The following is a 16,038-nucleotide window of genomic DNA, read 5'->3' as shown; positions in this document are numbered from 1 at the left end:
AGTGTCCTGTTTTCTGGCAGCAAGTAAAAATGTTTTACTGACTTTTACAGGACGTTAAGTACAGTAATTTGAGAAGTCTGCATCTTTTAGTCAAATATCACTTGTATATGAATACTTAATTTTAGAAACTTAAAGCAAAGAGGTGGTGACTGGGGAGAGTCTGCAGTACACAGGCAGGGTTATATTTATGAAGTTTCTTATTAATTCTTCCTGTTCTCTCTGCTGGATCTATGTGGTAATCACAATGAGCATTAACCATAGGACACAAGATCACAGAACCAATGGGCAGCCCGATCAAGTGTATTGTAGGAACTCTGAATTCAAGAAGTGTTCTGGGAATCCTCTCAGGCACGTGGTGGGACTCTTGGGGTGTTCTGCACAGCACCAGGAGCTGAACCTGATAATTCTTGTTGATCCCTTCCAACTCAGTATATTTTATTATTCTATGATATGTATTATGCAAATTTTGGTGAAGAGAGGACTTCTAACAGCAGAGTGAGCTGAGTGCCTCTTGAAGCTGCTGCTTGGGAGTTGCTGTGAACCAGACAGGTGTTTAAAAAACACAAGAAGCCACAAGAAGCATTTCAAAATGTCTAGATACTTCAAGCTTTCTCACTTATTTCTGTATTCTCATTCCGGTTTTTGACTTCTCTGAAAAAAGACATGGGTAGCATAGTCTGGTCAAACTATGTGCTCAGGCTGAAGTGTGAACACCTTATGATTTTTCATTTTGTTTTTATTGATGTGAATTTTTTTCTTAATAATTTCCCCTGTATTTCCATAGATATTTGTTTCAAGAGCAATTTTAAAAAACTGAAGTAACCCTTTTTTTTTTCCTGTCTATTAAAAAGTCTCAATTCTCCTTCTACAGCACTAATATCACCTGTGAAGAAGAGGTCATCAGTGATCAATATATTACGGCTGTAGCAGCACAGACCAAACCATCACCATGAAACACTTCCTGAGGTAACTGTTCTGTATTTTCTCAAAAGTGTTGAATTATTCTAATTATTTTTATACTGCAGTGAGCTAAGTGGTTTAACTGTTAAAGTATTACAGAGGGTGTAAACTATTTTATACTAGACTGCTTTCTGTTCACCTAGATTTCACTATTTAATTAAAGCTATTTTAATTTAAATTTTCTTTTGCAGTTCTTTATAGAAGCAAAGAATGTGGGAACTGTCTTGTGGGATTGGAGCAGTGACGTATCAAATCAGTAGTGCCTGATATGTCAGGGGAAAAGAGAATAAATAGTAACATAGAACAGTGATTGAAAAATGTCAGGTTTTTTCCTTCCTCCTCTTGTCCACTGTCTGGATTTTTGGAGTTTGTGAAAGCAGAGATGCTTGCTGAAGATGTGCAAGTGTTTTTGAAGCTGATCATGCTCAGTTTGCCGGAGAAATGTCAATTGCTTGCTCCCACATATGACTTGCCGTTGTTACTCTATAATTGTGGAATGGGGGACTTGCAGACAGCAGATGTAGGTGCAGAAAGCCCATGTTGTATTTGTTCTGTAGTCAGTGGAGGGGGTTGAGCACTTCTCAAAACTAATACAGATCAAGAGCTCATTTGTATATAAACCAAAGAAATCATATTCTGTCTGTATGGGAGGAACCTTTTCAAGAGGACTAAAACATATGCTTCTGTATAGAGCATCTGTCACTATATTTTTCTCCCTTTTTAGACTGTTTATAGCAAAGAAGCTTACACACTATGGATATCAGCATCATTACCTCTAGGCTGATCATCTGTAATGATTTTGCTGCCAAGACAGACATAGTTAAAGCATTTCTGTGGAAGGTTTGGGCCAGCTTCCTCATGTATCTTGAACCAGCTGCAAAAGATCTCTGTAAGAAGGACATAGACGGATCGAAAGTATAAAGCAATTATTTGTTTGCTAATGCAAAATGCATCCAAGGCCGAATTGAACCTTAATTTAAACATTAGTGTGCTCACCACCTGATAGGCACCAGCCATGAGGGAAAGAATTGACCCTTGTGGCTCTGTGGTCCAGGTTCTGGGTGATCACAAGTCTTTCACCAATTCCATTTGTACTGGTCCAGTGACCTAAAAGTTCACAACTAGCCTGACTAACATCCCTGCACTGCTTTTTCCCTTTACAATTTTGTAGCATCTCATGTCAGAGCCTTTGTTCTGGAATCCTGCTAATTATTTTCTTCTCAACAGTCCTACGTCTATAATTTTTACCTTTTTTCTCTATACAAACTTGTTCATCAGCCTGACCCAAGATCACAGATTGATGCCATATGGGATTTGGTTCATGAGTCCCTCATAAAGTGAACTCTAGCAACCTGTGAGAAGGGCGGGAGCCTCTGGCTGGGATTGCAGAGGGTGTTAAACTTGACCCCATAATGGTCTGGTATTTTCTGAACATAAAGAAGTTTTGATCCCTCCTGATGGAGAAGCTGAGCTGTTGACAACTTTTAAGCTGCCAGCTCTCTTCCTGTTAAACTACCTGTTCTGCTCACCTTTGCTGTCCTGGCCCCTTGATGATTTTTCCATGTTGGAGAAAGAGTGCTGTTTTGAATATGTGGGTTCCTGAGGCTATCGTGGAGAAGCTACCTTCTACTTCTCTTCATATTGTTCCTGAAGCCAGTGAATCCTAAAAGATTTGGAAAGTCTCAGTGGTGCTAGATTCTCTTAAGTAGTCAAGGTAGATCTTCTGAAGAACAGTTGCCTATCTAAACAGGACAGTCTAGGACTTTGCTATGGAAAATCCAGTATTCCAAATGCTGAACAGAAAGTTGGATTAAGGGATGGGGGGGAGGGGAGTACAGAGCACCAAAAATATGAACACAGTGTTGAAATAGGAAAGCTATTTCTATTTAATTACAAGCATCTGGATTTTTTTCATATTATGTTAAACCTTTGGCATGAACTGATAAGGATACTATCCTCCCCATATTTTGTAAATATAGAAGAAAGCCAGAGAGATTAAAAAGGAAAAATCCTCCAAGGAAAGCACATACTGGGCATAATGAGTTCTGCTCTATGTGTTGCAACCTGCAGTTGCAGGTTTGTGTGATGAGGAATAAGTGAAGTGTGGAACTGCAGGGACATATATGTGCAAGACAAGGTTATTAAGCCTTCCAGTTTGGAAATGGGCTGGAAAAAAAGTTAATATATATTGTGTCCCCATGTTTGTCTGTTGCCAGTAGCAGCACCACCCGGGAGCTTAAATCATCCTTAACTGTTTGTGAAGATCAGTGCAAGGTTGAAATGTGGAATTCTGATGGCAGGGACTGCTCAGTGGCACGGTGTTTTCCTTGTTGCACAACGTGGAACAGACACCAGAATAGCTGATGCTGATGGCATAGATTATCTCTGTGTTTAAAACCAATGACTTAAATTTGCACAAACTGCAAGTCATTTTGGTGATTGCAATGTGGAAGTTACCATAAAACAGATGTCGACAGGAACAGGTTACAATAACCTTGACTTTGCTTTCTAAGTGGTGACAATATTTTACCTGTAGCAGCTTCTCAGGCAGCAGATATTCACCTGGAGACCCAAGGAGGACTTTGAAGAGTGGATTTCAAATCCAGCTTGTTGTTTAGTGAGGTTGAAAGACAGCTCTGGAGATCATCAAGTCCTTTCCTACTGCTCAGAGCAGAGTCAGCTATAGCAGGTTGCTCAGAGCTGCATCCAGACACATTTTGAGCATCTGTAAGGGTGGAGATTCTGCAGCCTCCCTGAAAAACCTGTTTCATTTCTTTAGAATCATAGAATTCCTTAATTCTGAAATATTACTTACAAAAAAAAATTGTTTCTCAGTTAATATTTAATCTTTCAGGGCTTTCTCATTTTGTTGTAAAGGGGTTCTGAGAAGTCTGTCAGCAACACTTCTACTTTGACTGTAATTTATCTTAAACATCTGAAGTAATAACAACTTGGAGTACCAACTGCAGTAGACAAGTTTTTTCAGTAAATCCTAGAAATCTGACGTCTTCTGTTGCTCTACTGCAAAGCAAACTATAAGCTCTAGCATATTTTGCGTGTACTGTAGTCATCAGATAAAATGAAAATCAAATCAGCAAACAGCAAGAGCAATGAATGTGTGGAAAGCTGCTGTTAAAAACTATTCGTTTCTTCCCTAGCTGGCACAGTGAGTTGCTCCTATGGGGAGCAACTCTCCTAAATGGGGAGATAAGGTGGATTTCAGCTGTCATGTTTGCAAAGGCACAGAATAAAAGCAATTTCTTGTGTTTTAAAGCAGGTAGTAGCCAGTCTGCCTATGGCAGAAATGGTGATTGCTACCTCACTTATTGGTTGACCTTGTCTACACACTAAATTATGTACATAAACCAAAGATAGTCAAGTTAATGAGCTCCTAACAGGGTTGTATCACTTGCTTGCTCACCCATTTGAACAGCTGATCAGCCATGACTAGTGTGCCTTTGACTTCTCAAACAGTAATTAGAATTCTCAGAAAGGAAATACTGATGTGTGATGCACTCTTTTCTGAGATTAATATGTCCTTCAGGAAAAATAGTTGTGTAAAAATCTTGAGTATCCATAGGACATAAAACATGACACACAGGAAAGAAAATTATGTGTAAGTATGCTCAGTGACTTTTATTTCATTCTTTTAAACTAGTGGGTTTGGGGGGATGAGGGTTTTTTTTTGTCTTAGATTTGGGTTTTGGATTTATTTTTTGTTTGGGTGTTTCTTGGTAGTGCTGGGCATTTTGGCTTGTTTGGGGTTTTTTGTTTGTTTGTATTGTTTGTTTTGTTTTGTTTCAGGAGTTTGCTTGCTTTCCCCCCAGTTTTGAGTCCAGTAACTAGCACTGAGTATCCAGATGAAGCTTTCATTTTACCCAGGGTACCTATGTATTTATCTCTACTTCCCTTCAGGAAGTACTTCATGTTGCATTAGACATACATCTTGATATTTAGGTGAACAGATTACACAGGAAGGAGCTTCATAGAAATATTAGGCTGCTTCATAAAGTTTTGCATAATTTTGCTTCTGACAGTTTATCATGTGGAAGGCTGTGCTTATCTCCTAGAGCCAGTCACCTTTAAATAAAAAGCCAGATTTTATGAAAATGTGATGTCATACTGTCATTAGAGAGAGATGTAAATTCTAATAGCCATCGCATTTGCCATTTTAATCACACTCTCCCAGCATCAGCTGGGCTAGTTGAGGGCAAACCTGGAAACCCCTTGTTGAAAACCAATTAAATCCTTTCCTTTGCAGTGCTGGGGTGTGAAGCAACGTGCCCCGTGCTCTTGGCCGGCTGCTGCCATGTGCTTTCTTTCCCCAGGAAGAGCAGCACATGCTGTGGAAAATAGAAGCACTGTCTCTGCTGCAGCAGTACTCTTACTCTGTGCTGGCTTTGGCTTTGCATTTCTCCCTGTCTTGCAAGGATCTGAGCAATTATAGAAACCCCTTTCTTTGTCTTCTTCATCATTGAAGAGAGCTCTCCAGAATCTCTTGAGCCCTATTATTGCTGATGGAGATTTGTAGCTTGATTGGTTTTGTCATGCAGCATCCTTGGCAAGGGAACTGAATGTTGATTTGACATCTTATTGTGCAGGTTTTTCTTTATTTTACTTGAATAAGTGTTGATATGAACTCTTTTAATGCATGTATAAACAGAAATATGCGGGTCTATACAGCTGCTTGAAATACAGGAGGGGAAAGGAACTTGGATTGAAATAGGAAAGAGTGTGAGTCCCTGGGGAACACCTTCATTTCTGTAATACTTCTGTTCTTAGACCTCACCTCTGAGGAGCTGAAATAATGCTGTACATGACCACATGAACTATTTTCTGTGCTGAGAAACCTGCAAAGGAAAGCAGCTGGGGAAAAATCTCTCAAAATGAACAAAGAAGAACAAAGTAAAGAAAAAAAAAGGGGGAAAAAACCCAACAAAGCACAGAGGAGACTGAGTGGAGAGGAGGTTTGGAATTTAACTCTAAAACAAACCAGAAATTCATGTCACTATGCCACAGCCAAAGCAAATGGCTGTGCTTTTGGGGTTTTTTTTTGCTTTTCATGATATGCTGTGTATTGTTTTACAGTGCACAGGGGCTAACATAAAACTTGCCTTGCATAATCACTAGTGTGCTTTTATTGCAGGACGTCTGCAAGCAAGAATTACCTTTTATAAACAGCTTGTGATACTTTTTATGTCTTTCATGTTACAAATGGAAGGTCTCAACTATTTTAAGCTTGAGATGGATGAGTGGTAGAAAACTGAAGGTACCCACAAAGGCTAACTTTCTTCTGTATAAGCTACCTAGTTAAAATTAGTATGTGTTTGGTTTATTAGTAATAGCTGCTAAGCATATTTTAGTGAATCACAGAGGTAGTGTTTGTGTGCTGTAGTGTCTTGTTTTTAGTAGATGCATTTTTATTAGTCTTTGTGCAAACCACAGCAAAAGCAGAACTTTGGTGGAGAAAGTGGTTGCAATTATGTGGTCACAACTCTATCCCATTTGGAGTTTTTCCTTCGATTTGCAGATCTGTCATTGAGTCTAAGGCAAAAATATGTAATTCAAATGCACCTGATACCTTGCCTCCTCTAAGTCCCCTAAACTTATCCACAACAAACAGTTGTGGATTATCCACAATATAGTACTCAAAATGTTTTTTCATTAAATAGATTGTCATGATTTAACATTGGAAGCAACTAAGTATAGGCATGAACTGACTTAAAGAAATTGTGGTTTTCACAGGAGCTATCTTGCTCATTAGAAGGAAATCTTACATGGAGTCTTAACAGGAACTTAAGTGAATCTTTCCTCTCATCTTTCATATAAATGAGTTCTCTGTATTTTTTTCCTTTAAAGGAGACCTAACATTTGGAAGCAAAGCAGACCAAAAGAAAGCAACTCTAATTTCTGCTACAAATATACGATGAAAATTCAGGACTTTGTTTTACCATACTCTGCCTTCCGGTTTGGTGTTTTCCTGTGCTTTTAGCCCAGCTACAGAGCTGAGTTGTGCTGGTGAAACTAAGGAATGGCTATAGGTTATATTTTAGTTCCTCTTCTTGGTCTAGTGCAAGGTGTCTCTGCCCATGTCAGGGGGGTTTGGAACAAGATGATCTTTAAGGTCCTTTCCAGACTAAATCATTCTGTGTTGATTCTATTATTCTACTTCTTACTGTTGGAAAATTAAAGAATGGCTGCTTGCCTGGTGATGGCCTTGCCTCCTGATACCTGGTGTTGTTCTTAATGCTGAAGGTGATAACCTGCTGTGAAACACAAATTAACTCCTCACAGTAGTGTGTTCAGGCATGTCTTGAGTCAGGGATGAGGGAGTACCCAAATACTTTGATGTCAGCACCTGAAACTTCTTTCTTGTCTAAAACTCGGTTCTGCCATGGGACTGATTCCTCATTCTTTGAGTGTCAATTTGTTTCTAAAATAGAGCCTTCCTGTTGAGTAAAACCAAGGAGGCTTTCTGCATGCAGGCATTTGGGAGTACTAAGTGAATTAACTAAAAGTCTGAAGATAAAGTGGATGCTTTTAAAGCATTTTAAATACTTGTGTGGATGCTTTCCATTTAGACATAAAATGTTTTCAGTTCCCATAGCTAATCCCCCTTCAAAGATGATTAAGCTGAAGGCAACACAAAGCAGATTAAGCTCCTGTGTGGACCTTAACAAGAATTAATTCATCTTCCCTTCCCATCCTTCTACACCATGCCCTTCAGGAAGTTTTTAGGAAGTGATGGAACTCTTCAAGCTTTGCATACATACATAGACATATTTATAACTGATTTGAGTATCTGGAATTCAGTGTTTTGAAATAATCACTGCAGTCTATTGAAAAGGATAATAGAGTCTTCTAAGAAATAACTGTCCTTTGAAAACATCAACAGCAGAAAATAGTGTGCTAATGATGAATATGCATACACACTGGCTTAGAACATAAGGGACCAAATTATTTGTGAATATTTATTGGCAAGCTAGCATATCAAAGTTGTATTGACGTTTTCGTATAATATAATCACAGAATATGATCACAGAGAGGTTGAGATTGGAAGACACCTGTAGACGTAATCTAGTCCATCCCCCTGTTCTAGCAGAACCACATGTAGCCAAGGGCCATGTCCAAAGGGCAATGTTCCTACTGCTAGTTCTTTGCAATTTGTCTTTTACCATATGTGTTTCTGAACCCAGGGACTGTGGGTGGATCCATGTGGTGGATCCATCTTCTTCATCCCAGGAGGTTGACAGATAGTTGGGTGATGTGGCAGAATCTGTGCCATCACAGCCATAGAAACAAGAAAGATAAATTAATTCCAAATAAGTTTTTTCCCATTAAAATATGTGTTTGGGGTGTGTTATGTAATTGTGGTAGCAATATGTGGGCTTTGGTAGCAGGTGTAATGCTAATCAAGTTTAAAATCAAGTGTTTTTCATCTATGCAGGCTTTTTCAGGCTTTTGTAGGATCCCAGTTGAGCCTGGGAGGGGCCTTAGCAGGTCTCCAGTTCAACCTCCCTCTCACAGCAGAGTTAGCACCAAGGCTAGACTGGGCTGCTCAGGGCTTCTTCCATAAAAAAACTGAGAAAGGAGACTGTGCAACCTCTCTGGGCAACCTGTGCCACTACATGAATGTCCTCAAGGGAAAAAGCTTCTCCTTGCAAGGCTGATTCTCTTGTGTTTCAGCTTAGGCCTGTTGTCCCTTATCTACTGGCCCTGCAGGATCGTAGAGAGTCCAGCTCGGCTTCCTTCAAGGTCTTCCCACAAGCACTGGGGGCTGCTCTTAGATCCCCATAAGTCTTTCCTTTAGGTGGAACAAGCCCAGCTCTCCCAGTTTCTCTTCACAGGGTTTGTGCTCCAACCCTACCATCTTCACTGAAATACATCCAGTTTGTCAAAGTCTTTCTTCTGTTGCTGGGACTCAAAACTAGTTGCAGTAGCTACATAAGGGCTTTCTTGGCTTCCTGTCAGTTCTGTACTTTCAAAAATTGTGCAGCATCGCTGCTAGGTAACAGCTGGTCTTGGGAAGAACTGGCAGTCCTCAATACGCGTTCTTAAACACCTTTTCTTCTGCAAGGGGAGAAGCTTTGATTGCCTTAATTTTCCCTCTTAGGGACATGACATGAATGCTGTCAGGATGTCAAGTTTGTCAGGATAACCAAGCATTCTGCTTGGAGCAGGTGGTTGCTGAGGCAAAACTAAGCCAGGGTGTGATGTCTTCCTGAATTTTCAGGATCCATTCTATCAGGGTGAGCTGTACTCCCTTCTCGTGTAGTCCTGTTTCCCCAAAGCATTGGTAAGAACTATACAGCCTTTTATGTTAAGAGGACAAAGAGCTTTCCACAAGTACTCTTTTAAAACTCTGGATTTTACTTATTCTGTGCTTCTAGCTGTGGTGCTTTGTGTGTGGGGTGTTTTTTAGCTATTACCAAAAAGACCAATTTAACATTTACTGGCATAAATGTTTGTAGCGTGATTGCTGCTTTTGCTCTGAAGGTGCCCTTAGGCAATGGGAATTTGGGGTGAGGAAGTACTTTCTGTTTGGGTGGTGAACATGTTGAAACAAACTCTGCTCCAGACTCTTATTTTCAAGCTTCTTCTTTTGCCAGGATGTTTGTCCAGGTATGCCTGTACTTCTACTGCAAATGCTTGTGGCGCTGCCTGAAGTTTGTGGTCAGGAAACTAACAGGTCAATGTGAATTGCAAAGGATCTGTTACAATACCAAACCTGGAGCTGCCAGAACTATGAAAATAGGTAACTGCAATGTACTTAGTTCTGCATGCCTTTGTAACTTTCTGCATATGCTGAAAGTTGTATATCGTTACTAGAAATAAGCTATTAAATTGATCCAATGTAAACATGCTTGTCTGACATGATGCTTTTGAATACTGTTCCCTTACAGAGGCATCCCTGAAAGGTTCAAAAAGCAAGGTGAGTGAAAGATCTCATTATTTACCTTTTCCGTGATGTCCTGTTCTGTTGGTTTGTTCAGTCTGGTGTTTGTTTACCTTAGAAAGTCACCTTAAGGTTTGATGATTTTACATTTCCACTGAAGATGGTCTTGTGTCTGCAACAGCAGTTGATCTTGAGTTGGGTAGAATGTCCTGTGTTCCAGGGACAGGCTCACTGTGGCAATGATGGAATCAAGGGAACAATTTGCCATGGTGGAGCTCATGAGAGTGAAGTGCTGTAATTTAGGGGTTCTTGGTTTGATTCCTCATACTGCCTTAGAATATCTGTAATCTGTAATCAGTTGCTTGCAAATTTAGAAAAGTCAAGTTTTTTTTGTCTGGAAAGCAACTTTCCCAACTTTGTTCTCTCTTTTCCTTTTAAATACATTGATGGAGAAAAACCTCTTTCACTTCATTCTTTTACTGTACCAGTGGTTGTGCTAACCTGAGTTGTTCCTAAGGCATTTGTGTGTATGTTAAGTAACATCCTTCAGCCTTTAAATTTTCTGCCACAAGAGTCAGTGATTTTGAAAACCTGGCCTCAGCATTAGCAAAAGGGAAGTCATTTAGCTCTTAGTTCAGCATTGCAAGTCCGAATGTATTTCTAGCACAAATAGAAAGGCAAAATCTCATTTAAAAACTTGCATTTAAGCAATTGTGAAGTTTTGAGATGAAGCACAAGAAAATTCAACTTCTCAAATTTTCAGATGGCACGTGGGTTTTTGAATACTGAACTTCTAGGAGCATGTCTACAAATAGCAATTACATATGAAAGAAAGGGACGAATGTTTTGCATGTTACGGCAGCATGTTGGGAGAGGGAATGTCAAATGAAGGCTGTCAATTCCACTGTAATTAGGTGGATGGTCTGAAGCTGCTTCTTGATCTGCACTGAGGCCTTCAATCATCTTCACTGACAGCTGTCACAAGAATGCAATAAACTGACTACAAGGGCGAAGGGACTCAAGTTCTTACAGGGCAAGTGCTCTGAAACGAGTCAGAAGGGTTAAATTGTTTGAAAGATATGTATAGGTGTTGAGTTGGGTCTTCTGGGCTCTTAATGCAGAAGCTTTCAGGTATCAAATTTACCACTGTTAACGTCTGTTGAGTAATAGCTTCTGTAGGAATTAATATGTGTTTAAAACCTCTTTTTAGAGGCTGCAAACATCAGTAAATGTTCACCCTGATGCTATTGAAAAAACGATAGATGACATCATGGAGCTGAAAAGGATTAATCCAGATATAAATCCACAGTAAGTTCATCATTTCCTTACAGAGCAATTTATGGATTCCTTACAGAGGAATTTCCTCCTTTCTTGAGTCCATGGGGAACTGGTTCTCTGTAGTTATTGTGGTACAGAAGTTGAAGTTGAATTCTGTCTCTCAGCATAAAATTCTAATTTTAGCTTTGCTGTCAAAAAACTGATGTAAAAATGAATGATATTTTTATGGTGACTTAATAAGCAAGTCCTGAATCTTTTATCTACCTGATTCTGTCTTAGTATATTGTTGATGCATGGATTTATGGGGATAACTTCTCCAGGGATAAAACACCACCAAACCACAGGTCCTGGCGGGGACAGTGATGGCTTCTTAGAAAGGCTGTATGCTGCCTTTTGAGTAGGGAAGAAACCATCTTGTTTTAAATGATACAGATGTATGCTGGTTTGCATTTTAAAACTGCCTTTAATTATACAAACAGAAGTTTTAATGATACAGCTAATATTTATTATTGTAAGAGATTGACAACCAACCAGTACATTTACAGTGTGTATTTCAAGAGATAACACTTTCATGGTTGCCTTACCTTTCAGTTCCTAGCTTAAGGCACAAGATGTCTAGGTCAGGAATCAATAGGAGGAAAGTTGAGAGCTGTATTATCCAGGTGATCTGTCTGAGATTCACTCCTCTTCCCAAGCTTGAAGTTGGCATACATAATTAAAAATGGGCATCCATAAATTGATAGCTGCTTTTCTTTAATAGGTCAGCAGCATCAACAGGTAAGGTGGTCCCAAGGTCTTGCTGCAACAACAAAACCCAAAAACTAAGTTGGAAAATTATGATTCTTTTTGTCTCCTTACAGGAATCTCCCTCCCAGCCCACCCCCCATTAAAAAGGCCAGTAACTGGGTAGTCTTAAAATGAGTCTTCACTGATCATAAAAGAGATAGAATACACTGCATCTCTCTAACTTGAGAGACAACTCTTGTGATGGTGACTACAGCCCCAAGAAATGAAAAAATGGTGACCCAACCATTAAAGAAAGGAAGAAAATAAGAGAAACAAAACAAAGAGAACCCCTCATTCTCATAGGTGAGAAGCCCTGTGAATTTTTTCTGGATGTGAGCACAGAGCTTTTCCAGGGGTGTCTCCTGACCCTGCCCACATGCTCTTCAAAGGGAGGGTGATGAAAGAGCCGCTGCTTCAAGTAGATGTGAGGCCTTTCTGAGAGGCTGCCATCTGAGGAGGCCATCACAGCACTGGTACTCTTGTGTTGCACAGAATGCGGTTTGCTGAAATTCAGAAAAAAATCCCAGCAATGATAAAACTAGAGAAGGTGATGTCTGAGGAAAAACTGCAGGATGTAAATGCACACAGCTCAGAGCCTGGCCTGTGGACATCAGCAACTGCAGTGTTCAGCAATCAGGGTGATCCAAGTGCTCAGTTCTCAGTGTTGGACCCTTGAGCAACTGGGTAGAATGATTTCAGATGAAAACAAGAAATTAATTATTATTTTGTATAACACCAGAAGTTACCCTCTGATTCCCCTCGTGGCATGACTTTGGCCTCTGAAGAATGTTCTTGTTCAGAAGAGAGAGAGAGCAGACATGCAACTGACTTCTCCTTGCTTGAAATCAGGACCCTGAACATTAGGTTACATTTCTAGTGATCTGGTCTTTCTAGTACATGAAGAGATCCTACAAGTGAGCTGGAGAGCATGTAGTGACAGGACAAGAGGGAATGGATTCAAATTGAAAGAGAGTAGACTTAGATTAGATGTTAGGAGGAAATTCCTTACGCTGAGGGTGGTGAGGCACTGGAACATGTTGCCCAGAGAAGTTGTGGATGACCCATCCTTGGAAGTGTTAAAGGCCAGGTTAAGTGGGCTCTGAACAACCTGATCTAGTGGAAGGGGCCCCTGCCCATGGCAGTGGAGTTAGGACTAGATGAACTTTAAGGTCCCTTCAATCCAAACCATTCTGTGAATCTATGATAATATTTTTTTAAATACCACACAGATGGAAAAAATGACCCAAACCACCCAAACAAATAAATCACCTGAATTATCTTTTTTTTGACCCAGTTGGTGTTCATATGCTTAGCACAGGATAAATGCTTGATTGTTTTTAGACTAGAAAGCTTGCATTCAATATTTTACTACATTGAGTCTCTCATCCCCTTCCCCCCTTGCACTCCCTCCCATTTGGTAAAATATCTTCTTAAAGCAGTGAGGAATGGGAGCCTGAAATGCACAAGATGAGGTCACATACATAGATACACGCTCTGCCATTAAATTGGTCCTTATATTAAATTAATCATATTTCTGCTAAACTTTAGACATCTGCACTGAAGTTTTACATGCAGCCATTTATTTTATACTGATGTTTTCAACAGAAATTTGAGCAAAAGCAGGTCAGCTGCATTTTTAGACATGATTAAGGAAAATCCAATGCCTTACCTTCTCTTGAACATAAAACACCTGTATCCAAACCATCTTGTTTCAAAGCTCTGGCCTTGTGTTGGATAGCAGAGACTTGAAATTTCCTGGGGTAAGGACAAGGGGACATGTGTCAAGCTGTATGTGTTTCTGCAAATCTGTATGCAGTCATTTTTGTTAATGTGGCATCTTTGCAGAGCTGACTTAGCATCCCAAGGGTGCTTGCACTGGCTGCTCTTGAAGGCTGTGGGCTGCTGTGATCTAAAGAGGAGAAGGCATTCCACAGTAATTATACTTTATCAATGCCTCTCAGATAAGTGTGTGTATTTAGCAGTAGGAGCAAGCAGGTTGAATAACCTGGTGGTGACGTGCAGTGTACACTGACTATGGAAGCAGACATAGAATCACAGAAAGGCTTGGGCTGGGAGGGAACTTAAACTTAATGATGACCTAGTTCCCCTGCTCCAGTTTTGAACTTGCCTCCATCTGGTGGAGCCCCTGGAGCTGAGAACAGTGGGAGTGCAAGCCCAGGTATGTTGCTCCTGGGCTCTGAGAACAGCCACAGCCAGCTCCAGGATGACAAGAAGGAGGTGTGGGACATCAGCACCTCACCCACATCCTGTGTTTGGCAAGAATAACAAAGCATTAATGAAAAGTAAAGGGGGGAATCTAATTCGACCCCCACCCCATCACCCAAATAACATTGTGTGGAGCTTTTGTCTGCCTTTACATAAAGTGCAAAAATGGTTTACCTTGAATGTGTTGTGCACCTTGTATCTTAAAAACATGTATTTTTTAAAATATAAAATTGCTCTGCTTTGCCACAGCCTAAACTGGGGCTATAAAGAAGTTAAAAGCATTATGGCTGTGATTCAGTGATACTCCACAGCAATTCGCAGTCTGTCAGGCTTTTCATCTTTCTTTGAAATGCAGCCTTTCCGTAAAATTGGAGGCTATAGCTAGTGAAGCATGTTAAAAAAAAAAAATCAACAAAAAAAACCAAAACAGAAAAAAAAAAACAAAAAACAAAACAAAAAAAAAAAAAAAAAAAAAACCCAAACAAAAAACCACGCCAAAAACAAAACACCCAAAAAACCAAAAAAAAGGAACAGCAAAGGATGGAAAATACTATGGAGGCTTTTCTGTCTGAAAGGGTTATATCTTCAAGTGGGATAAAATTGCAGCATGAGAAATGGACTAATGCTGACATCTCTGATTCTGTAGATTAACTGTGGAATCATTTAGGTTAGAAAAGGTTTAAAATTCTGAAGTCCAACAGTTAACCAAGCACTGCCAAATGCACCACTAATCCATTTCCCTAAGTGCCACATACATCTAAAAGATGTGCACACCTTTTAGATACCTCCAGGGATGGTGGCTCTACTACTTTTCTGCAGCCTGTTTCTGGGCTTAAGAACACTTTTGGTGAAGGAAATTCTCCCTAATATCCAATTTAAACTTTTTCTGGGGCTACTTGAGGCCATTTTCTCTCATCCTATCACTTGTAACCAGGGAGAAGAGGCCCAGCCCCACCTGGCTGCACCCTCCTGTCAGGCAGCTGCAGAGAGTGATGAGGTTCCCCTGGGCCTCCTTTTCTCCAGGCTGAACACCCCCAGCTCCCTCAGCTGCTCCTCACAGCACTTGTACTCCAGACCCTTCCCCAGCTCCGTTGCCCTTCCCTGGACACGCTCCAGCCCCTCAATGTCTTTCCTGCAGTGAGGGACTCAGTGCTTTGCCTTGCTGAATCTAATACAACTGGCCTTGGTCCATGGATCCAGCCAGCCCAGATTCCCCTGCAGAGCTTCCTGCCCTCCAGCAAATCAGCACTCCCACCCAACTTGGTGTCAGCTGCCAACTGAGTGAGAGTGCACTTGGTCCTCTCATCCAGATCATCAATAAAGATATTAGACAGAGCTGGTCCCAAGCTGATCCCTGGAGCACCACTAGTGACCAGCCCCCAGCTGGATGTATCTCCATTCCCTACCACTCTCTGGGCTTGGCCATCCAGACAGGTTTTTACCCAGTGAACAATGCACCCACCCAAATCACGGGCAGCCAGCTCCAGCAGAATGCTGGAGAAAAACAATGTCAAAGGCATTAGTAAAATCCAGCAGAAAACATCCATATCCTTTCCCTCTTCCTAGGCAGGTCTCCTTTCCATAGAAGGAGATCAGTTTAGACAAGCAGGACCTGCATCAAAAGCTAATCAGTGAAAATCCTTATGTTCAGAAAATTTAAGAGTATTACAGAACAAACAAAATGTTTTAGTGTATCAAGCACAACAGGCAAGGAACATGTGCAGCGTAATATCAGTGCATCCTGTGTTCCACAGAGGAAAAAGGGTGCATACCTAGCTTGCCCTCCAAATTCATACCAGGTGGTCAAATAATTTTACACACTATTAAATATTAAAGGGCTTATTCCCATATATAAGCAAATATTTCTATGAGCATGGCAGTTGTATACTGCA

At 40.5% G+C, this 16,038-nt stretch overlaps 1 protein-coding gene across 1 annotated transcript in view; it reads left to right on the top strand.

Annotated features, from left to right (window-relative positions):
* Positions 1-16,038, top strand: part of ELMOD1 (ELMO domain containing 1) — a 42,559-nt gene that overhangs the window by 14,567 nt on the left and 11,954 nt on the right. The window contains exons 2-5 of the mRNA XM_041414423.1: positions 872-966; positions 9,570-9,715; positions 9,864-9,892; positions 11,067-11,164. Of these exons, the coding sequence (XP_041270357.1) occupies positions 950-966; positions 9,570-9,715; positions 9,864-9,892; positions 11,067-11,164 (290 nt within the window). The 5' untranslated portion in view covers positions 872-949. The remainder of the gene's footprint in view (positions 1-871; positions 967-9,569; positions 9,716-9,863; positions 9,893-11,066; positions 11,165-16,038) is intronic.

This window comes from Onychostruthus taczanowskii, unplaced genomic scaffold (assembly GCF_017590055.1).
Source record: "Onychostruthus taczanowskii isolate IOZ18803 unplaced genomic scaffold, ASM1759005v1 scaffold105, whole genome shotgun sequence".
Lineage (NCBI taxonomy): Eukaryota > Metazoa > Chordata > Aves > Passeriformes > Passeridae > Onychostruthus > Onychostruthus taczanowskii.
The sequence above is the reverse complement of the archived record's forward strand: the minus strand, read 5'-3'. Positions and strand labels throughout refer to the sequence as shown.